Raw genomic sequence first — 25314 nt, 5'->3', positions numbered from 1 at the left:
GCTACTATAAAACTTCTTCATTATTTTAACTTTGGCAGCATTTCAAAATACAACAGAAAGTCATTAATGTGAAGCTTTAATTCTATTCAATTCTTCACTGATAATGCCTGGCTTATTTCTACCATTTTCTTTTATTAATACAATATTAGATGAACAAAATGTGCATAAATTCCTTAGAACAACTCTGTAGCTCACCACATTATTGGTTACATGCCAGCCTGCTCCATTCCAAAGGCCAAATCAGGATGTTTGTAGAGAAGTACTTTGTTGTCAAGTGGTGGATTCAGTTCTTTCAAAATGTCATTGATGCATTTGGCAGGGTAGCAAGAGCTGTTTGAATGTGCCAAGCCTCCTGTGTTTGGTTCGGCAGAATTTTGGAAACTTCCACTGTGTTCTGTGAAAAGCAAGTATGAATCAATGCGAAGATTATTAAAACAATTTCAATCAATGTCTTATATACAAATTTTGGTCAGTTTTATGGAAGGTCAATGACAGAAAGAATGAACTTACCAGTGTTTTTCAATACACCTTTCCTATTTCTAGCTATTCTTAGCTAGATTTACTAGTTTACAAATGATTGTTTATCGAATCAAATATTTAGTACAGAAAATTGCAGATTCTAAATGATTCCAGGATCCAGTTGTAGAGATTAACTTGCTTTCCAGTGAAAAACCACAAACCAGTATTACCATCACCAAATATTTACTCTAAATGATCATCAGAAATAATCGGCAGTTTTAGAAAGCTCAGCTTCTTTTGATTTTCAATTATCATTTTAAGATGGAGATGGCTATAATATATTGTTCCATGTTAGCATTTTACACCTTGTCACACAGGCAATGGCAAATCCAGACAAAAATAGTGAAGTAACCCCTACAAGATATAAAATATGGCTCACCACCTCCTTTCCAACTTAGAGATATTTCTCTATGGCACTTCAAACAAGATCTGAAATTCTACATTCTTTCATTCCTGGGCATTGCATTCTCACTGTCTTCAAACTTAGGTGCTGAAAATTGAATCAAGGTTGATCATAAATCTGAACATATAATTTCTTCAGATTCTACGATCAATTCTCAAAATCACTTTGAAATCTTGCTACTGCTCTGTATGGATTTTGCTTTCTATCTTTAGAAATAATTTAACATCTGCATTTTTATGGTATCACAGAATGGTTACAGCATAGATGGAGCGCAGTTCAAGTTCAAGTTCAGGTTTTTGTCATTCTTCCATGCTCGTGTATACCACCAAACAAAACAATGTTCCTCAGGAACAAGTTTCACAGCACAGTACACGCATTTTTTGAGGCCTTCTATTGTTCGAGGCTATTGCAACCTAGCTGTCTACATTAAGTGTCAGCCAGTATGTAAACCAGAGCTATACGATATAAACAGCAAGCTGTTGTCCATACAGCAGGCTCCCCTTTCTACACAGCTGATGAATCCAAATGAACAGTTTAATATAGTTTGGCAGCAGTGGCATTGCAGGAATTGTCAGCGAGCACTGAACTCAACATAGTGAATCCAGCTCCAGATTATTCCTTGGGGTTTACTTTTGTAGCTTTGCCCATGAAGAAATATGACAATGCAGCGGAAGTCTAAGATCAGAATTTTCCTTCTCCTGGATGAGCTGTCGATCACGGCTGATGAGTCCCACAGCTGTGCGAAGCAACTTATTTTAAAGCGCTAGTAACCCATCCTTCTGTCAATAGAAATGGTTCCTCTGGGTTTAGCAGTTCAGCAACATGTGAAGGCCAGGAGCTAGTCAAGGTTGTTATATGCTATTTGGTTCCTTAAGGTGGCTGGATGGGTGGGTAGGGTAGTAGTGAGGATAAGGTCCTACTATCTGTTAACTGCTCCCAATAGCATGTACCTCAAGTAGTACATAAAGCACACACACATAAAGTAATATTACCACAAATAAACCAACAAGTAATGAGGTGCATTTGCAGTAGGACACAAGTGAAAAAGTTATCAAAAAGTTATTGCTACTGGTGTTTCATGCTTGATGAAATCTGGGTGGTGACGGCAGGGAATTTAGTAGACTTGTAGCCAGGGGAAGAAGACATTTCCCATCCTCACAGTTCTCCCCTGCCTGAAAGAGTGTTTAAAGAGACTGTTGGACACAGGGAAGGGAACATTGGCAATGCTGAGGGCCATGCATATGCAACGCCCCTGATAAATATCTCTGGTGGGATGAGGAATGACCCCAGTGATTTTCTCTTGATCTTTTTATCCATACTAGTTCTATGCAAGAACAATCCTGCAAGTCCCACTCTTGGATCCTCTTCCAACAGCCTGAAAATGATTTCCTTTCAAAACCTGCCCATTTCTCTCTTAAGCACCATAAAGAAATCTGCTTCCTAGATTTGTTGATTGTTGGTTCTACATTATATTTTGAAATTCTTTCAATTCTGATGAACTATTTAATAGAAACAGTATTTTTTGGTGCCAAGGTTATCAAAAATATAGCAGCTAGGCTGGCAATAGGATATAAAGGATTGCATGATCCACAAAAGTTCAAGAGGCAAAATGACCTTATGCTCAAAATTCAACATGACTTACCTCTGTTTATATTTATATTCCTATACAGTAGCGCTAGAAAGTTTGTGAATAGGTCTTCACGTGTCCTAAAACTAGATAAACAGAATCCAATTAAATAAATAACACAAAAAACATTACACTTGTTCATTGATTTATTGAGAAAAATGATCCAATATTACATGTATTTGTTGGAAAATGTGAACCTTTGCTTTCAGTAACTGGTTGAACCCCTTGTACAGCAATAACTTAAACCAGACGTTTCCAGTAACTGTTGATCGGTCCTGCACATCGGCTTGGAGGAACTCTAGGCCCCTCCTCCATATAAAACTGCTTTAATTCTGGGTTGTTGGCACACATTGTCCACAAAACTTTCTTTCAATATACTTCTGGCTTATCAACGTAGTCTTTAGCAAACTTTAGATGGGCAGCAATTTTCTTCTGGGAGAGTAGTAGCTTTCTCCTTGCAATCCTGCCATGCATACCATTGTTGTTCAGTTTTGCCTGATGGTGGACTCATGACAGAAAGGGTTGTAGATGTTACCCTGGAGTTCTTTGTGACTTCCTGGAATATTACACGCTTTGTTCGGAGTGATTTTTATTGGTCAACTACTCCCAGGAGAGTATCAGTGGTGTTGAATTTCCTTCATTTGTATACCATCTGCCTGAATAGATTGGTGGAGCCCAAACTCTTTAGAAATTATTTTACAGTATATCCTTTTCCAGACTAGTGAGCATCCACAAGGTCCTCAGATCAAGGTATGACACATTTCCAAAAACCTGTGTGGTGAAGATCAGACTTTGATAGTGAAGATCCAGGTTTATGTTCTTTAAATACTCGCACAATTGATTGTCATCCCAATGATTGAAACACCTGACTCTAATATCCTCTTTACATGAACTGATTATCTTAGAGGTTCGCATACTTTTCCCCAGCAAATACATGAACTATTAGATAATTTTTCTCAATAAATAAATGAACTAGTATAATGTTGTTTGTGTTATTTATTTAATTGAGTTCTCTTTATCTAGTTTTAGGACACGTGAAGATCTGATCACATTTTAGTTCATATTTATGCAGAAAGATAGCCATAGTAATGCAGATTTCGACATTGCTAGCTATACAGAAACACAGAAACCTACAGCACAATGCTGTGCCGAACATGTCGAGTGTAAACTGAACTATGATCTGATACTTGGAAACACATTAATCAAAATGTAATGAGACATACAAATAGTGAAAGTGCACTTTATCATGAACTTCTATTAATTTGTCTCCTTTTATTCTACATATGATTCTCCACCTGAAAACACCTTAGAAGGAGAAGAAATAGCATACTCATGAGCGTATCATGCGACTCCTTTGACAATTAACCTAATGTGATTTTAATTTCAGGATAACTAAAAACTTAAAAACTCCAGTTTATAAAAAAAAATCCTTACTGAGACAATAGCTGTTTAATACGTTATTTTATTCAACTCAATCATGATCACCTACCTAGTAAATTAAATACATGGGGACTAAATTGATACAAAATTCCTCATGCAGCTAAAGTCTATTACAAAATAAATTGCATTCCAAACCCTTCTCTCAAAATTGCTAAAGAACAGTGAATACAAACTGTGCATCATAATATCCAACTTATGCCATCTCAACAAAAGCAACAGTAAAATTGCATACCAGGAGGCATCCTATTGACTGAGAAGTCCACATAAGCATAAACACAATCAACATTCTCTTGTATGACCCAGGAATTTGGAAAATTACACATAACTCAAAAGAAGCATTATGATGGCAATGTAACTACAGAAATTATCCTGTTACCATTGTTCTTTAACATATAAAAATGTGCTGTAATCTTGGGTTGGGGAGTCACTTCCTCTCTCTTTCTCAAGTGACTCCAACAGCTGTCAGTTCAGGTATCCCGAATAAAAACTTCTGTATCTACCATTTAACATATCACTGTTCATTATATTCCAGAGGTCCTCACCTTCTCTGTTCTGCAGTTGTTGATTCCCCATGAGTGATGACTGGCTAAGAACATCTGACATACGTGCAGAGCTAAGCATCTTTGCATCTAATAAACTCATCCCTGAAGGCTCTGCCTGATCCTTTAAGAGGAATGGAAAGCAAAATAAATCCAGCAATAAACATACAAACGATTTGTAAAATTAAAACAGTGGCAAATTAATGCTTTAAAAGCATAAAGATTTTCTTTTCTTTCATAATTTATAAAAATTAAGTATGCTGATGTCTTCACATGAATGAACTAGTTTGGAAATCTTTCCATCAAATGCGACTAGTAGCTTTTCTAGTTCTTTTACCCACCGGAGTTCAAACAATCTTCCACAGTTTATCTTTCTTTGTTTTTGAATCCTTGATGCTACAACTTAGGTTTTGTTACCAAATGGGTTTTTGCCTCTTCGTAGTGTTTTTTTTTGCATGCACAGAAAAACACTGTATGCTCCCATCACTTCAAAGTAACTTCTCTTGCCAAATGGATCAAACTTGGAGGTGCTATTATAAATGTCATAGAATTGAAAAAAATTGAAAAGTAGGAATTACTAAGTAAGCCAGGCTGATCAGTATAAAAGAACGAATGAATTGACACTAAAAAGAGAACACCTTGTGTCAGAATACACAATTGTACCACATACACACAAAGGCTGGTTATCTGTAACAGGAGAAATAAAAAGACAGGCCTTTGGAGACTTTTGAGAAGTAAAAATAGGAGTGCTATGAAAAGTGAGTCACCCAGTTTGTGTCTTGTTTCTCCTACGCGAGGGTACTTAACTTCAATCACAACTACTCTGAATTTATTTTAGGACCTACATGCTCACCTACAAGGAATCTGTACAATTCATGTCCTAAGCATTAATTTTTGTCTGCACAGTTTATCTTCTTTTGCAAATTGAATGTTTGTCAGTCTGCCTGTTTATGTGTATTTTTTCATATTTTCTAGTTCTAGTCATGGTGAATCAAGCATGTTTTCTCTGGAGCAAAGGTGGTCAAGGGGGGAACCTAATAGAAGTATAAATAAATTATAGGAGCCATACATAAGACGCATAGTCAGTATCTTAACTGGGGTACTCAGAACCTGAGGACACAAGTTTAAGGTAAGAAGATAATATTTTAAAGGGGATTTGAGGGGTACATTTTTTTTTAACTAGACACCAGTTGATATTGGAACTCATTGCCAGAGAGAATATGGAATCAAATACAAAGTTAGCATAGATGTAGTGAACTAAAGAGCTTTTTCTATACTGTACAACTCTATGACTCTGAAAATTAAAATGAGCACATTCTCTCTTTTCCAGTTCTGATGAAGGGCCATTGACCTAAAATGAAAGTTCAATTTCTCTCTCCACAGTTGCAAATTTTCAGTTTTTTGTTTTTAATGAATTATGGAGGAGTTTGGGTGAAGACACAGTTAAAGAGAAGGAATTCAGAGGAAGATTTTGCCAATGTTTTAAAGGATCACAGTGAGAAATCATGTACCTTGCTGATCCAAATCATAATGCTTCATTAAATCAATGGTAATTAGCTTTGAATTTTGCTGGTCAAGATGGGAAAAAATAGCAACATCACTGTTTCTTGTTAGTACTCGATTAGCAATCTTAAAAATGAAAAGCAAGAAAAAAGCAAAGAACCAAGTACATCATTTTGTTCAAAACTTCTCTATCACATCATGCAATGATGCAAGATAATCAAATATTTTGCACATACATAAGCATCATCACTTGTCTGAATGGTGTGATGCCGTTGGAAAGTTTTACTTGACTCTCTTGTTTTGTAACCTATCCCATTGTGGTCATTTACTTCCATTGGCTGTATAGGAGCACTTCCATCAGTTTGATCCGCTGTTACAGACTCTGAAATAAGAGAGAGTTTTGAAGTAGTTTCACATCATCATATATTACAATTTACCAGCTGAAATGACTAATATTTATTATGTTGTTGATTAGATCTCATACTCTTTCCCTATCCAGCTCCTTTGCACAACTGTCTTCTGTCACAATGTGATACGTAAAAGCTGATCAAACAGCAGATTTATTTACGATTTGGATCACTTGAATTATACATGAGAATAAAGGAACACAAGAAAGAACATGAGGAGAGGAGGCTACCTGGTTTTACAAGATTGCCTTTCAATATGATCATGGCTGATCTATACCAGGCCTTAGTATCTTCACTGTGCCCTTCCCCATCCTTCCCTCAGAGTAGTTAAGCACAACCTTTCAAATATTTATCTAAATTCACTTGAATACCTCTAATGAGCTAGCCTTCAAAACACCCTGGACAGAGAATGCCAAAGATTTACCACACTCTGAGAGAATTTTTATACATACTTCAGTTGTGAATGACTAGCTCTTTATATTGAATTTATATCCCTTTGTTTGAGCTTCTCCCACAGATGAAAACATCCTAATGTCTAACTCATCATAACCCCTTAGGACCTTATTAGTTTCAATAAGGTCATTCTTTGTTGTCCTAAATTTCAAAGAATTCACATCTAACCTCTTTTCTCTTGATAGAAACATAGAAAATAGGTGCAGGAGTAGGCCATTCGGTCCTTCGAGCCTGCACCGCCATTCAGTATGATCATGGCTGATCATCCAACTCAGAACCCTGTACCAGTACCAGCCTTCCCTCCATACTCCTTGATCCCTTTAGCCACAAGGGCCATATCTAACTCACTCTTAAATATAGCCAATGAACCGGCCTCAACTGTTTCCTGTGGCAGAGAATTCCACAGATTCACCACTCTCTGTGCGAAGAAGCTTTTCCTAATTATGTTCCTAAAAGGCTTCCCCTTTATCCTCAAACTGTGACCCCTCGTTCTGGACTTCCCCAACATTGGGAACAATCTTCCTGCATCTAGCCTGTCCAGTCCCTTTAGGATTTTATATGTAAAATAGACCATTCTTTTCAATTTGCCTGGTGAATGCACAAATACGAATCTGAAAGCAGAGTCTAAAAGAGATTTACTTTATTTTATTGTCACCAAACATTTGATACTAGAGCTTACAATCATCACAGTGATACCTGATTCTGTGCTTCCCGCTCCCTGAAGTACAAATTTGATTTAAAATTCAAAGTAAGTGATTATCATGGTACATATATAATAATATAATAACATATCTATACTATGATAATAAAATTACTTTGAACTTTAGGTCTCTTTTAGACTGTCTACTTGAGGCCTTCTGTTAGTCTAGGTCAACCTTGAATGTTGCATCACGGCTGTCTACAATATATGCAAGCCAGGGCAGTACAATATGGAGAGCAAGCTGTTGCTCATGTAGCAGGTTCACCCTCTTCATGCAGTAAGTGAATTCAAAAGAATGACAGAGACCAAAACTGTTCGGCACCAGCTGTGTTTCAGGAGCTGTCACTCACGTGTTGATTTCGATGTAGGACTGCTTTAGCATCAGCAACTCCAAATTTTTCCCTTGGGGGGGTCTACCCCCAAAGCCTTCTCACAGACAAGCAGCCATCCTCAGATGATGAGCCTCATCTGCCCAAAGCAACTGGTTTTAAGGCATCACTAGGCTGCCTATCAATAGAATCAGTTTCGTCAGACTTAGTAGCTAAGCCACATGTGAAGCCAACTGGACCTGGTTGTCAGAGGCTATCTAAGATGCATGCCAGTGGCAGCATCTAATAAATGGTGGGAACTTATCTCTACTACTACCTTGGTTATATCAACGTTAAGGACTTTTTCCAATGCTACCATATCCTTTCTTAGATGAAGACACCAGCGCTGTGCAAGGTATTCCTGGTATAGCTTTAACAACATCCTATGCAGTACTAACAATAGAACATTATTGAGTAAAGACCAATACAATACTTATCTACTTGATGTACCTTTCTGTTAACTATGATTCAAGCTTAAGAAAACTTAAAACATTCCTGTACTTCTTCCTTGCAATTATTTTCTATTTAGTTAACGCCTTTTGAATCCATTTACTTTATAGATAACTTTATAATTTCCTACATTAACCTCCATTTGCTAATTCAAAAGGTACAAATACAGACAGAGTAAACAGTTACCACAGAGGCAAAATTCAAAAGAGCAAAGAATGCAGGAGAGAAGGTGCTGTATTTAAATGCATGTAGCATTTGGAATAAAGTGAACAAACTTGTGGTGCAATGAGAGATTGGTTGGAATGACATTGTGGGCATCACTGAGTTGTGACTGAAAGGTCATAGTTGGGAGCTTATTATCAAAGGATATACTTTGTATCAAAAGGACAAGCAGGAAGGCATAGGCGGTGTGTGGCTCTGTTGGTAAGAGATGGAATTACATCTTTAGAAAGAGGTGACATAGGGTCAGAGAATGTTGAATCTTTGTGGGTGGAGTTAAGAGTCTGCAAGGGTAAAAAAGCCATTATGGGAATCATATATAGGCCTCCAAACAGTAACCAAGATGTGGGGTTGAGATTGCAAAGGAAGCTGGAAAAGGCATGTAATAAGGGTAATGACACAACTGTAATGGGGGATTTTAATAAGTGAGGGCATTGGGAAAATCAGATTGACTTTGGATCGCAAGAGAGGGAATTTGTTGAATGCCTACAAGATGGCTTTTTAGAGCATCTCGTGCTTGAGCCTACTCAGGGAAAGGCTATCTTAGAATGGGTGTTGTTCAATAATCCAGCTCTTTTTAGGGAGCTTAATGTATAGCCTTAGGAGGCAGTGATCATAATATGATTGATTTCATACTGCAATTTGAGAGGGAAAAGTATAAGTCACATTAGCAGTATCGCAATGGAATAAAGGAAATTACAGAAGCATAAGAGAGGACCTTGCTCAGGTGGATTGGAGGAGGATACTGGCAGGGTGATGGCAGGGCAGTGATTGCTAAAATTTCTGGGAATAATTTACAAGACACAGGATAGGTATGTCCCACAGAGGAACAATTTTTCAAATGGCAGGGCTAGACAACTGTGGCTAACAAAAAATGTAAGAATGGCATAAAAGCCAAGTAAAAGTGAGTGAGAAGTTGGATGATTGGGAAGTATTTAAAATCCTACAAAAGGCATCTGAAACAAAAGGGAAAAGATGCAATATGAGGGCAGACTAGCCAAAGGTATAAGGCAGAATACCAGAAATTCTTTTTAGTTATATAAAGAGTAAAAGGGAGGTAAGAGTTGGAAAATAATGGTGAGGTAATAATAGGGGACAAAGAAATGGCAGATGAACTTAAGGGGTACTTTGCATTTGGCTTCACCGTGGAAGACACAAGCAATGTGCCAGAGGTCCGTGAGTATCAGGGAGCAGGAGTGAGTGCCATTGCTATTACAAAAGTGCTAGGAAAACTCAAAGCTCTTAAGGTGGATAAGTCACCTAGACCAAATGGACTATATCCCAGAGTCCTGCGAGAGGTTGCTTAAGGGATTACAGATGTATTAGTCATGATCTTTCAAGAATCATTTGATTCTGGCATGGTCCCAGAGGACTGGAAGATAGCAAATGTCACTCCACGCTTTAAGAAGAGAGGAAGGCAAAAGAAATTATGGGCCAGTTAGTCTAACCTCAGTGGTTGGGAAAGTGTTGGGAGTCTATTATTACAGATTGAGCTTTTGGGGTACTTGGAGACTAATGATAAAATGAGTCAAAGTCAGCATGGTTTCTGTAAAGGGAAATCTTGCCTAAAAATCTCTTAAGGGTTCTTTGAGGACAAAGGAGAGGTAGTGGATGACAGTTACTTGGGATTTTCAGAAGGCATTTGAAAAGGAGCCACTCATGAGGCTGGTTAACAAGGTAAAATCCTATAACGCTACAGGGAAGATACTGGCATGGACAGCAGAATGTCTGACAGATCATTACTTTCATTTTCAGGAAATGTTGAAATTGATTATTATTGGTGAAATAATCCTTTTTTTCAAGAAGATGAGTTTAACTCAAGCTTTGAGTGACTTTTTGAGTTAAAGTTCAAGATATTCTTGGTCTTCTTGATTGCTGTGTAATGGATTAATATGATCCTACAAGTACCTAATCTGGTTAATCACTCACAACTGATACCCTATTCCACTCTGAAAAGACATGTAAAACAGCGCTGCATGAAGTATGTAACACCAATTCTGTCTGAAACACTATGTGATGAGGGGTCTCAGAGAACATCAAACAGAAGATGGTAAAATAGCGACACCAAACATCAAGAAAAATCACTTAGAGGGCAATGGATATCACAAGTTGCCTAAAAGTGGATCAGCTAAGATCAGCCTCCTTTTGACTCAGATCCTTAAGTCTTATTACTGTATGTGGTGGTAAAACAATTTATTTTGCATAAGAGGGACAAGTATGGGTTGATCACAGTTTGGCATCACTATATACATAGAAAAGTACAGCACAATACAGGTCCTTCAGCCCACAATGTTGTGTCGACCCTCAAACCCCGCCTCCTATATAAGCCCCCACCTTAAATTCCTCCATATACCTGTCTAGTAAACTTCACAAGTGTATCTGCCTCCACTACTGACTCAGGCAGTGCATTCCACGCACCAACCACTCTCTGAGTAAAAAACCTTCCTCTAATATCCACCTTGAACTTCCCACCCCTTACCTTAAAGCCACGTCCTCTTGTATTGAGCAGTAGTGCCCTGGGGAAGAGGTGCTGGCTATCCACTCTATCTATTCCTCTTATTATCTTGTACACCTCTATCATGTCTCCTCTCATCCTCCTTCTCTCCAAAGAGTAAAGCCCTAGCTCCCTTAATCTCTGATCATAATGCATACTCTCTAAACCAGGCAGCATCCTGGTAAATCTCCTCTGTACCCTTTCCAATGCTTCCACATCCTTCCTATAGTGAGGTGACCAGAACTGGACACAGTACTCCAAGTGTGGCCTAACCAGAGTTTTATAGAGCTGCATCATTACATTGCGACTCTTAAACTCTATCCCTCGACTTATGAAAGCTAACACCCCATAAGCTTTCTTAACTACCCTATCCATCTGTGAGGCAACTTTCAGGGATCTGTGGACATGTACCCCCAGATCACTCTGCTCCTCCACACTACCAAGTATCCTGCCATTTACTTTGTACTCTGCCTTGGAGTTTGTCCTTCCAAAGTGTACCACCTCACACTTCTCCGGGTTGAACTCCATCTGCCACTTCTCAGCCCACTTCTGCATCCTATCAATGTCTCTCTGCAATCTTCCACAATCCTCTACACTATCTACAACACCACCAACCTTTGTGTCGTCTGCAAACTTGCCAACCCACCCTTCTACCCCCATATCCAGGTCGTTAATAAAAATCATGAAAAGTAGAGGTCGCAAAACAGATCCTTGTGGGACATCACTAGTCACAATCCTCCAGTCTGAATGTACTCCCTCCACCACGACCCTCTGCCTTCTGCAGGCAAGCCAATTCTGAATCCACCTGGCCAAACTTCCCTGGATCCCATATCTTCTGACTTTCTGAATAAGCCCACCGTGTGGAACCTTGTCAAATGCCTTAGTAAAATCCATACAGATCACATCCACTGCACTACCCTCATCTATATGCCTGGTCACCTCCTCAAAGAACTCTATCAGGCTTGTTAGACACAATCTGCCCTTCACAAAGCCATGCTGACTGTCCCTGATCAGACCATGATTCTCTAAATGCCCAGAGATCCTATTTCTAAGAATCTTTTCCAACAGCTTTCCCACCACAGACGTAAGGCTCACTGGTCTATAATTACCCGGACTATCCCTACTACCTTTTTTGAACAAGGGGACAACATTCGCCTCCCTCCAATCCTCCGGTACCATTCCCGTGGGCAATGAGGACATAAAGATCCTAGACAGAGGCTTAGCAATCTCTTCCCTTGCCTCGTGGAGTAGCCTGGGGAACATTCCATCAGGCCCCAGGGACTTATCCGTCCCAATGTACTTTAACAACTCCAACACCTCCTCTCCCTTAATATCAACATGCTCCAGAACATCAACCTCACTCATATTGTCCTCAGCATCATCAAGTTCCCTCTCATTGGTGAATTCCGAAGAGAAGTATTCACTGAGGATCTCGCTCACTTCCACAGCCTCCAGGCACATCTTCTCACCTTTATCTCTAATCGGTCCTACCTTCACTCCCGTTATCCTTTTTTTCTTCACATAATTGAAGAATGCCTTGGAGTTTTCCTTTACCCTACTTGCCAAGGCCTTCTCATGCCCCCTTCTTGCTCTTCTCAGCCCCTTCTTAAACTCCTTTCTTGCTTCCCTATATTCCTCAATAGACCCATCTGATCCCTGCTTCCTAAAAACCTCATGTATGCTGCCTTCTTCCACCTGACTAGATTTTCCACCTCACTTGTCACCCATGGTTCCTTCACCCTACCATTCTTTATCTTCCTCACCGGGACAAATTTATCCCTAACATCCTGCAAGAGGTCTCTGAACATCGACCACATGTCCATAGTACATTTCCCTGCAAAAACATCATCCCAATTGACACCCGCAAGTTCTAGCCTTATAGCCTCATAATTTGACCTTGCCCAATTAAAAATTTTCCTGTCCTCTCTGATTCTATCCTTTTCATGATAGTGCTAAAGGCCAGGGAGTGGTGGTCACTGTCCCCCAGATGCTCACCCACTGAGAGATCTGTGACCTGACCAGGTTCATTACCTAGTACTAGATCTAGTATGGCATTCCCCATAGACGACTTGTCCACATACTGTGACAGGAATCCTTCCTGGACACACTTAACAAACTCTGCCCCATCTAAACCCTTCGAACTAATCAGGTGCCAATCAATATTAGGGAAGTTAAAGTCACCCATGATAACAACCCTGTTATTTTTGCACCTTTCCAAAATCTGCCTCCCAATCTGCTCTTCTGTATCTCTGCTGCTAACAGGGGGCCTATAGAATACCCCCAATAGAGTAACTGCTCCCTTCCTGTTCCTGACTTCCACCCATACTGACTCAAAAGAGGATTCTACTACATTACCTACCCTTTCTGTAGCTGTAATAGTACCCCTGACCACTAATGCCACCCCTCCTCCCCTTTTTACGCCCTCTCTATCCCTTTTAAAGCACTGAAATCCAGGAATATTGAGAATCCATTCCTGCCCTGGTGCCAGCCAAGTCTCTGTAATGGCCACTACATCATAATTCCATCTATGTATCCAAGCTCTCAGTTCATCACCTTTGTTCCTGATTATCCTTGTATTGAGGTACACACATTTCAACCCTTCTACCTTACTGTCCTTACACCGTTTATTCTGCTTCTCTTTCCTCAAAGCCTCTCTGTATGTTAGATCTGGCTTTACTCCATGCACTTCTTTCACTGCTCTATCGCTCTGGATCCCATCCCCCCTGCAAATTAGTTTAAACCCTCCCGAACCATGCTAGCAAACCTACCTGCAAGGATATTGCTCTTTCTCGAGTTCAGGTGCAACCCATCCAATCTGTACAGGTCCCACCTTCCCTAGAAGAGATCCCAATGATCCAAAAATGTAAAACCCTGCTCCCTGCACCAACTCCTCAGCCACGCATTCAACTGCCATCTCCTCTAATTCTTACCATCACTGTCACGTAGCACTGGCAGCAATCCTGAGAAAGCTACCCTTGAGGTCCTGTTCTTCAGCCTTCTGCCTAGTTCCCGTAACTCACACTTCAGAATCTCATCCCTCTTCCTGCTTATGTCATTAGTACCAACATGTATCACGACTTCTGGTTGCTTTCCCTCTCGTACCAGGATGTTGTGCACCCGGACAGAGACATCCTGGACCCTGGCACCTGGGAGGTAACAAACCATGTGGGTGTCCTTCTCACGTCCCAAAGTCTCCGCTCTGCTCCCCTGACTATAGAGTCTCCAATGACAACAGCTCTCCTCTTCTCCGTCCCACCCTTCTGCACCACTGGGTCAGACTCAGTGCCGGAGGCCCTGCTACTGTGGATCACACCTGGTCGGTCATCCCTGTCAACAGTATCCAGGATGGTAAACTTATTATTCAGGGGAATGACTACAGGCGTGCTCTGCACTACCTGTCTGCTCACCTTCGCTTTCCCCCCTCTGACTGTCACCCAATGACCTGCTTCCGACAGCCTAGGTGTGACTACCTCCCTGTAGCTCTCATCTATGACTGCCTCATTCTCCCTTATGAGTCGAAGGTCATCCAGCTGCCGCTCCAGATTCCTCACACGGTCTTCCAGATCACCCAGCCGTATGAATTTCTGGCAGATGTGACTCTGCGGGAGAGGGGCGTTCCCTCAAGGCTGCCACATCTCACATGAGAGGCACATCACTGTCTCAGGAGTCATTGTAAAGGCTAACTGCAAGCTAGCTTGACCTCCGCCTCTTCTCGTCGAAGCCTCTCGAGTCAAAGCCTCAAAGCTCCACTCCTTCACTGGCCCACTCCTTCACAGGCCGCTTTGCTTGAGCTATCCCTCTATTTATCTGTTTGAGCTTTTCAAAATGCTTGGTCACCTGACCTCGATTGCCCAATCAGCTGCTTTCTGCTGAGTCTGAGCTATTCAAATCTTGATTGTCTAATTACCGGCTTCCTGCTGATCTGTTCAAATCTTGATTGACTTGATTGCACAGAAACAACTGCCAAAACTGCCAGAATCTCTCGAGTCAGAGCCTCCAAGCTCCACTCCTTCACTGGCCCACTCACCCACTGGCCACTTTCCATATGATAGGGAGTTCTCAGTAATTATGACCATAATATGCACAGAGGAGTTATAACAAATTGCCAAGTTTTTGCTACCCAGTACCTAGTGGTACCTGATTGTATCTGGCAATAGTTTTCTGATAAAATTGAATCGTATGGTACACAAAAGAGCAAAAGAATTCTAGTTCTAATAGACTCCAATTATCCTAAATGATTTTGTAGCAGAAGCATACAGAGGTAGCCAATTGGGTGGAGGGACAGAAAACTCCACCTTTTCTCAAATGCCTTGGTGTTTTAAGTCTTACTGCAGTAAGTAGTCTGAAGGTTGTTATGGGTAGACAGGCAGCCAAAACGACTGACTCATATCATCATCTAAAAAGGGAATCACTCCTCACAACTGTAATTCAAAGGCTAAAATGCTTACTGAAAAAAATAAAGTAACTAATAAAATTACACACATAATTGTAGAAAACAATACATGTATGAGTAAATAGAATGTAGGTATAAATACGTGGTTTTATAGTCTTAAATCTTTTTTTTGTTAGCTGGATGTAAGAAATGATGTGCTATAAGGATTGATGCTGGGGTCTCAATGTTTTAGATGACTCAGATGAAGGTACTGGTTGCTGATGACAAAAAGATAGGTGGGAACTCAAAATTATCAAAAGGAAATAAGGACATTATAAAGGGATAACAGAGTGCATAAAAATCTAGCTAGCAGGAAAAGCAAAAAGATATTGTTATTTGAAGTGGTGACAGATTTCAGGATGTTTTACAATCAGGTACTGAAAAAAGTTTCTTAAAGCATCACAAGAAAACCTGAGCCATTCTCTATCTGCAACCCCTCTCTCTAGGTCCACTTTCATTTCCTTCTTGCAGCTACAATCCCTCTGTATTCCTTGACAAATTAAAAGAAAAATTGGTAATTATTCTGTGTCACTCTGGATTTCCATGCCTGAAATCCACCTCCTTTTCTGAGGGCCAGTTATGATTAGTTATGCCCTTCTAAACGGAAAGCTTAATACTCTTGAGCCCTACATGTTAGTAGCATGCAACTTGTCAAACATCAGTCCCACTCGTTAGTGAAATCATCCCAGTTTTGGATTTTGGACAAGTAAATAAAACTCTACTGTAAAAAGAATCGTGTTAGACTTAATTTATAATTAATTAATAAGTGCTAGTCAAAGTGATTTAATGTGATTAAGTGACTGAGTTTTATTCTGGACCAAAATTGTTTATGACATACTAACTTGCAGAAAATAATTTAAGACAAGATACCATGAAAGTTTTCTTTCTGTTTTGATCAAGTGTTGAGGAAGTGGTATGAAAAATCATCCCAATTAGTGATAAATGCTTCTTCTCTGCACTTACCTCTGCTTGGCACTTTACTTCCAGCAGAGTCAGGGTCTGGCTGATGACTGTATAGCTGTGAAACACCCACTTTGTGCACATGATTTATATTTGCTAGTAGTCTCTCTGAAGCCTCACACCTAACAACGTTGAACAGCTCTGGATTCTCTTGGCAGCATTTGGTGGATACATCACTAGAATTAGTATTGTCCTGATAGTCCTTCTTGTTCCCCTCATTCACACAGTCCTCTTCCATACACTCCGAATGTATCAGCAGACTATGATGTACAAAACTGTGGCCATGGGATGACGAAAGGGGCTGCAGAATATGACCCTGGCCTCTGACCTGCAGTAGATGATGTTCATGATATGTTTCTGTATTCTGATAAGGCATATTTAATGTTTCTGTTAAAAAATGTTGCTGCCCACATAAGTTAGCCGTCATGTCCCCCACCCCTTGGCTCATGTGCCTCAGCAAGACATACTCTTGCTGATGTTGCTGCCGCTGACGATGTTTTAAAAAATGTGGCAGTTCAACAGGAGTTAAGCGCAGGTCCTGTTGGCCTGTCAACGAGTGCCTGGGCGATAGCAGTCCCTGAATCATATGGCCATACTGCTGAGAAAACCTCTGGTGTCTTGTATGGTCAGATGGCATTGGAGAAAGCAATGCATGATGTAGGGATGAAGCTGTGAAATCTTGCTGTTGGTGTTCATGCTGCATTACAGCATTACAGGCTATGGTTTGGTTATAGTTCGAAAGTGAGTCCATCTGTGCAACTTTCATGCCTTGAGAAAACGTTGTTGCTGGATTGAAGTTGTTAGTTAAAAATCGAAGTCCCTCCTGGAGAAAGTGAGGGTGCAAGTGTGTCTGATCGTAACTCAAAGGAGGGAATTGACTAATATGGCAGCTGTAAACAAACAGAAATTGATGTTAAAAATTTATGATTGTTGAGTCAAACTGACAGTCACATATAAGCTAGTCCAGAGTGAAGGGTCAAAACATTAGTGAGCAAGCTGGGTTTTTCTAATCATAACCTTGGACCCAGAGATGATTGTATTTATAGATTTTTGCAAGAAGCATTTGAAATCATGACCCAAGTTTTCAGTCTAAACATAAACCACAGTGTACTGTTGAGTGGCATGGTAAAATAGAGATTAGCATAATGCTTTATCAGTGATCATGATCAATATTCAATTCACATTACTGTTCATAAGGAATTTGTACCTTCCTGTACTGTAAGGGTTTCCTCCAGATACTCTGGTTTTCTCCAACATTCCAAAAAATTAAGTAGATAGTAAATTGTGATCATGTTACAGTGGCACCAGATACATATCAACACTTACAGGCAGCCCTGAGCACATAGTCGACCTCTGTAGGTTGTTGTCACAACGTCGTATTTCACTGTATGCTTTGATACTTCAACGAACATGCAACATATAAACTAATCCTTATCTTTCCATATCAGAGATTTGAAAACGCTCAAAGACTGAAATAACACCTACATTTCAATTATATAACCATGTAACAATTACAGCACGGAAACAGGCCATCTCTGTCCTTCTAGTTCGTGCCTCTCACCTAGTCCCACCGACCTGCACTCACCTCATAACCCTCCACTCCTTTCCTGTCCACATATCTATCCAATTTAACTTTAAACAACAACATCGAACCTGCCTCAACCACTTCTGCTGGAAGCTCGTTCCACACAGCTACCAATCTCTGAGTAAAGAAGTTCCCCCTCATGTTACCCCTAAACCTTTGTCCTTTAACACTCAACTCATGTCCTCTTGTTTGAATCTCCCCGATTCTCAATGGAAAAAGCCTATCCACGTCAACTCTATCAATCCCCCTCATAATTTTAAACATCTCTATCAAGTCCCCCCTCAACCTTCTACGCTCCAAAGAATAAAGACCCAACTTGTTCAACCTTGCTCTGTAACTTAGGAGGTGAAACCCAGGCAACATTCTAGTAAATCTCCTCTGTACTCTTCGAATTTTATTGACATCTTTCCTATAATTAATGAAATTTATTACAGTAACAGGGCAGTAAGCAGGGTAAGGAGATAGCTTTGCATCTGTAGATATGGGATCCCTTGCATTTTACACTTTAGACATTCAGGAAGATTACTCCCTTTGGAGTCATTCTGATTAACTACAACTCACAAAAAGCATGGGGAACCCAGCAGATCAGGCAGCATCTAGGGTGAGAAATAACAAACACAGGTCAAAACCCATCATCACTGACTGGAAAGAAACAGGCGATATATCTAGTAATGCAGGGTGGGAAAGTGGAAGTGGAAGAGCAATACAGGTGACAAAGGTAAAAACAAGTGAGTAGAGTTTAAGTGACAAAGGGCTAAAGAAGATGGAATTGATAAGACAGGCCCAGCTGGTGGTGCAATGACATCAGTGCTGGACTCTGGAACGGAGGTTCCCAGGTTCGAACCCAGTTGGATCCGCTCCCGAGTATGCTTTCCATCCGTGCTAGGTTGAGTGTCGAGATTACAACTCGACCTCGTAAAATAAAGGGAAAAATACTGCGAAATGTCTGTGTGAGGAGTGACATGCTACAGTCTCTCTCTCGCTCATGCCTTGTAAAGGCATGAAAAAGACATCATCCCATCAACATTGCACACGCACATGCCAAAAAAAAAGGAATTGATAAGACAGTGGACCATAGAATAAAAGGAGAAAGCTGATGAAGGGGAAAGGTGGGAGGAATGTGTGGGCAACCGTCAGGTTGAGAATGTGGCTATTGAGGGCAAAGGGAAGTAGGAGAAGTTAGAAATTGATGTTCATGCCATCAAGCTGGAGGTCTACCAAGGTGGAATATGAAGTGCTGTTCTAACCTATATCCAGATTTAACTTGGCAGTAAAGGAGGCTGTGAACAGACATGTTGTATGGAGACTGACAGTAGAATTAAATAGCCAATCACTGGGATAGCCTGGCTGCTAAAGCAGAGAAAAAAAATTATATTTAATGAAGCGATTTCCCTAATCTGCATCAGATCTTCCCAGTATCCAGGAGGCCACACAAGGAGCTCTGGATGCAATGAATGACGGTGATGTATCCACATAGTAAAGATTGCCTTAACTGAAAGGATTGCTTAGGGCCCTGAATGGCAGTGAGGAAGGTGTAGCAATTAGAGTGCTGTAGCGATAAGTACCCAGGTTGGGGGGGGGGGAGGGGGGAAGATCAGGAAAATGAAGTCATAGAGAGAGTGATCCCTGTGGAAAGAGAGGACAGAGAGGGGAAGATGTGCTTGTGGTAGGATCCCATTAGAAATAAGGTAAATGCAGAAAATTGTATGTTGACTTCATGGGCTTGTGATAGGTGAGGATTAGGGCAACTTCATTTTATTTTTGGGGGTTGGAGTATGAAGCAAGGGCAGATATCTGTGAAGTAGAAGCTATTTGAGTGAAGGCTGCATTGATATCAGTGGGAAAGAAATCCAGTTTAGCAGTATAAGCATCCAATTGGTTAGCTAGCACTCCAAAACAGAATATTACCACAAAAAAAGAAACCCAAGCAACTAAGGTAGGAGTTGCATTTGGTGGTGGGGATTTAGGAGACGGGTTCAAAGGAAAAGGGATGAAACAGCTTATCTCCAGCAAGAGAGGGGAAAGTAATCTGATCCTCAAATACGATTCTGATCCAATATTATAAACTAAGCTTGGGAGAGTCGGAAGAAACTTTGTTTATCCTTGTATATGAGGTATTGTAAAGTTTAACTAATCTCTTCTCTTAACTATTGGGAGGCCAAGGAAATTAAATGAAAGGTTCTCAATCTCATTAAAATATTTAAAGGTCAGTCCATCTCTTTAGGAGCATGTCTTTTCCTATTTCTGCTGTACCAAGAGGTTTAAACAGTTTGGGATTGGGCTTGAGAATTGGACAATCTTTCAGACCCAAACCGAAGTCCTACCTCTTACTATTGTTGCAACCTTTGCCAGTCCTAGACCCTCCATGATATTGTTTCTCCCTTAGTTTTATGACATTAATCTCTGGAGTTTTTCATTTTTTTCCTGCTGTACAAGCAGTATCATCCACTATTCATCTCAATTTCTGAATAAATATACGTTTGTAATTTTATCTTCACTTCTCAGAGGAATTATAATAATTAAAACAATTTTAAAAGTCATATTTCACATCCACAGGATGATTTGCATTTGAAAATATTAACCATATTAAAAATAAAATGTAGTATTAAGTTAAACTAAGAAAAATTAATGAGTAAAGCAGAGTTCTAATTAGTACTAAAAACACACTGCTGGTAGCAGAACCAATGCTTGCATAACTCTGGAAGTTAGCGGATTCCTTACTAACTTTTAATTCTACTCAGCTAGAGAATTAAAATTTATTATTGTGATTCAAATGTACTCTTACCTGTTTACCTCTGCACTATCAGCACTCAATGGCTTGGCCAAGCCCCTGAGTTGTCCAGGCCCAAGAGAGTGCATATGTACCCCTCTCTGCTGAAGGGGAAGCTGCTTCTCTGAACTGATGATTCCACAGGGACGTGTGGTACGCAGATTTTGCCCTGCCCCCTGAAGCAAGTTGTTGCTGGGTAAATCTGGCGTTTTCTGGACTTGAACTGTAATTGCCTGAGTTTGCGACTGCTGTGAAAATCCAGACTGTAAATTCATTTGAGGAAGATTGAGGTTTGGGGGAGGCGGGCTATTACTGGGCTGCTGAAATAGAGCATGCTGGGATGGTATGCCTTGAAACTGAGATGAAGAGGTAGCACAACCTAAAAAATTAGAAGTATAAAAATATCCAGTTCAGACAGTGAACTTTCACTGTACAATCAATGGTCCAGTCAGTACTCAGTCCAGCAAATCACTTGCAGCAAGACCTCACATTACCTTGGGAACCTGGGATGTTCCAAATAACTCAATATTAGCAACAGACTTAATTAACTCATTGATTCATTTGAACAGCTTTGCTTAGAATCTCTAGACTCATTTTATGCCTAAATAATGACTTAATACCCATGGATTTTATTGCTAGAAAAAAAATCCTATTTGGCAGCAACTTTGTAATTGTCAAACCCTCCAGCAAAATGGTATAAGCAAGTAAGTAATATTAGAATGCTGTTATGATTGAGCTTATGATTAGATTCTTACTGCTAGATCATCAAACCAGCATTAACCAAATATCAATCAAATCCAAATTATAGTACTGAATGATGTTTAATTTGAATAACCTAGTCATTAAAACTGGACCATACTTACTGCTGGACTGCATAACGGCTGTACTGCTACATGGAAGGGTATTATTAGACTTGCTGAAGAGATGATTGTTGGGATGATTTGGAGGAGGGCTTGACTGTTCGTGTTGGATTCGTAACCTGTAGAATGCAATTTTTTAAAGCTGTAATATGGTGGCAGATACAAATAATTTCAATTAATGAACCCTTTTAACATAATTCCCAAATGCTATTTTAATTGAATTGTAGGGATGCCTAGTGAGTTCAATAAACAGCAACTTCCCAAAAAAGGATCTCACCTAAAATAAATGATATTTAAATGAGCCTATGCAATACATTTGGCTTATACTAAATCATGTTTCATATAATTTGATTTTTGACAAGTAGTGTTAGGTATAAGCTTATTAAATTTATGATTAAAATGTTTAAAGAAAATTTCACAAGTATTTCACAGTTTCAAGAGCATTGGCTAAATATTATGTTTTGTAAATCCAAAACATATAACCAACTTAGCTGAAAGATAACATTTTCAATTTTAGCTGGTATGCACCTACAATGTAGTGATGTGATGACATATGGTATGCATACTGAACTATTTAAACAACAAAATGCTTAATCAAACAATATACTTACAATGTTACTCAAATCCTACTAAAATAAAAAAATACACAACTCACAACACTCTTGCCTGCTGAGCTATAAACACCAACCTAATATAGAAAAAACCTTGACTATACACATCCATGTATATGACACAAAACATATATATATATATATATATCAATAATTATTTATGTACAGATACATCACTGAATAGGCTCTTCCAGTCCTCTGGGCTGCATCGCACAGCAACCCTTGACAACTCTGACTTAACCCTTACTTAATAATGAGACTATTTATAATGACTAATTAATCTACTCAGTATTTCTTTGGACTGTGGAAGGAAATCAGATGATCTGAGGAAAACTCATGCATTCCATCAGGACAGTGCATAGGGGCAATCAGAGTTAAACTCCAAACTCCAATGCTTGAGCTGTAATATCATCTTTCTGACTGCTATAGTATAATGGTTACAACAATGCTTTACAGTACACTACAAGAGACTCCAATTCATTTCCCACTGCTATCTATAATGAACTTGTAAACACAACCATGACCGTGTAGGTTTCCTCTAGAAGCTCCACTTTCCTTTTACAATCCAAAGACATACTAATTGGTAGGTTAATTGGTCATTGATTAGGCTAAGGATAAATTGGAGGTTGATGGGTGGCGTAGCTCAAAGGGCCAGAGGGGCCTGTTCTGCACTGAGTCTCAATCAATTAATCAACCAATAAATAAATAAATAAATGGATGGCTGGATGGATGGATGGTATACTATATAATACAACTACTATATAGACATCCACAGCAGAGTAAACTAATCACAAACAAGACAGCATCTGCAGATGCTGTAATTTCAAGCAATACGCACAAAATGCTGAAAGAACTCAGCAGGGTTTCAGCCCGAAATGTCCTTTTCCTTAGATGCTGCGTTATCTGCTGAGTTCCTCCAGCATTTTGTGTGTGTCACAGCACAGTAAATTTTAAATTGCCCCAATGAGCCCTTAATATTTAATCGCTGCAGAAGTTTTCTTATTCTTGCTGGCAAGAGATCCCACTGCTTGGCAGGTGAGACTTGTGGCTGTGAAACAATCTCAGGTTCTGGGAATGATGATGTCATTCAGGTAACACTGATAACACTGAGTGCCTGGGCCATAGCTTTCTGCAAGAGCGCAGGTGCAAATGCTACTCCAAAAAAAAAGCCTACCATAGTGATACTGATAAAGCCCTTTGTGGGTGTTTATGGTGAGAAACAGTTTGGATTCTTCTTCCATCTCTATCTGTAAGGAACGGCAGTAAGGAAAGCGAATGCTAAGTCGGCATTCATTTCAAGAGGAATAGTGTATAAGAGTAAGGAGGTGTCAATGGGGCTCCATGGGGCATTAGTGAGACCTCATTTGGAATACTGTGTGCAGTTTTGGGCCCCCTATCTTAGAAAGGATGTACTGATGTTGGGGAGAGTTCAGAGAAGATTTACGAGGATGATTCCTGGAATGCAGGGGCTAACATGTGAAGAGTGTCTGTCGGCTCTTGGATTGTATTCATTAGAGTATAGAAGAATGAGGGGGGATCTCATAGAAACATTTCGAATGTTGAAAGGGTTGGACAGAGTAGATGTGGAAAGGTTGTTTCCCTTGGTGGGTGAGTCCAAGACAAGAGGCCGTAGTCTTAGAATTAGAGGGTACCCAGTTTAAACAGAGATGAGGAGAAATTTTTTTAGCCAGAGGGTCATGGATTTGTGGAATTCGTTGCCACATATGGCTGTGGAGGCCCGATCATTGAGGGTGTTTAAGGAGGAGATTGACAGGTATCTAATTAGTCAGGGTATCAAGGGATATGGGGAAAAAGCTGGAAACTGGAACTAGATGGGTGAATAGTTTAGCTCATGGGGGAGCTGCGCAGCAGACTCGATGGGCCGAATGGCCTACTTCTACTCCTTTGTCTTGTGATCTTGTGATCTTGTAGGTAGGCTTCAGCTAAGTCCACTTTGCTGAAGTGTTTTCCTCCAGAAACATTTGCAGAGATATCCTCTATCCTAGACAGAAAATATTCATCTACTTTCAGTACTGGGTTTGATAGTAACCTTAAAATCACCAGAGATTCTGACAGACCCATCTTTCTTGGCCACTGGGACCACTGGCATTGTCATGGGCTCCACTTAATCTTGGAAAGAATTCCTTTGGTCTCTGTGCAATCTAGCTCAATGGCTAATTTATCTTGGAAGGAATAAAGAACTGGATGAGCTTTGTAAAACTTGGGCATGGCATTTTTATTTAACATTGTTTTATTCTTTATACACTACTGTGCAAACTCTTTAGCACATACATATAATTAGTGGGAACAAATGATGTTGGGAATGGTGAGGGTGGAGCGCCTAATGAGGGGTGTGAGACAAGTGGCAGGCAAGGAGTGACTGGGGTAGGAACTAGCATGGATGCAGACCCACCCAAACCCGAAACACCAGGCAAATTCATTAAGTTCCAAACAACTGGTTTACTGGTTATTACAGAATGTATTTCTGATGCTTCCGGCTCCCATCCCTCCTCTCCCTTTTCCCCACCGTGGTTCCCCTCTTCCTGCCCCCTGATTACTCTCATTCCACAATAGAGACCCTTATTAGAATCAGGTTATCATCATTCACTTATGTCATGAAATTTAGTTTGTTTTGTGGCAGCAGTACAGTGCAATGCATAAAATTATTACGGTACTGTGCAAGTCTTCCACACCCTAAGAAAGGATTTGGCATGCAGATGGTAGATGTTTCTCCAGTCAAGCTGTAGTTGTCTCAGCTACTCATGGCCCCACAAAGCTGGGCCTCAGTTTTTTTGTCACATAACAGCTCAATATACATTACTGATAGTTATATTTTACTGTTACAAATGTAATTCCCACAAAAGTTATCTTTTTTTAGTTATCTACAGGCTTCAGTTCGGTATCTTTGAAATTCCTTCCAAACTCATTTTGTTGAATAACTGAAACAGCTGAACCAGCATCTAATTCCAATTTA

General features: G+C 40.0%; 1 protein-coding gene across 1 annotated transcript in view; it reads right to left on the bottom strand.

Annotated features, from left to right (window-relative positions):
- Window positions 1–206: 206 nt before the first annotated feature.
- LOC134341058 (serine/threonine-protein kinase SIK3-like) overlaps window positions 207–25314 on the bottom strand; it is a 410314-nt gene continuing 385206 nt past the window's right edge. Inside the window, exons 19-24 of the mRNA XM_063038806.1 lie at window positions 21733–21848; window positions 20885–21248; window positions 16518–17404; window positions 6268–6413; window positions 4532–4652; window positions 207–394 (exon numbers count right to left, since the gene is read on the bottom strand). Coding sequence (XP_062894876.1) covers window positions 207–394; window positions 4532–4652; window positions 6268–6413; window positions 16518–17404; window positions 20885–21248; window positions 21733–21848 — 1822 coding nt within the window. The remainder of the gene's footprint in view (window positions 395–4531; window positions 4653–6267; window positions 6414–16517; window positions 17405–20884; window positions 21249–21732; window positions 21849–25314) is intronic.

This window comes from Mobula hypostoma, chromosome Y (genome assembly GCF_963921235.1).
Source record: "Mobula hypostoma chromosome Y, sMobHyp1.1, whole genome shotgun sequence".
NCBI classification, from domain to species: domain Eukaryota; kingdom Metazoa; phylum Chordata; class Chondrichthyes; order Myliobatiformes; family Myliobatidae; genus Mobula; species Mobula hypostoma.
This window is presented reverse-complemented; position numbering and strand designations above follow the sequence as displayed.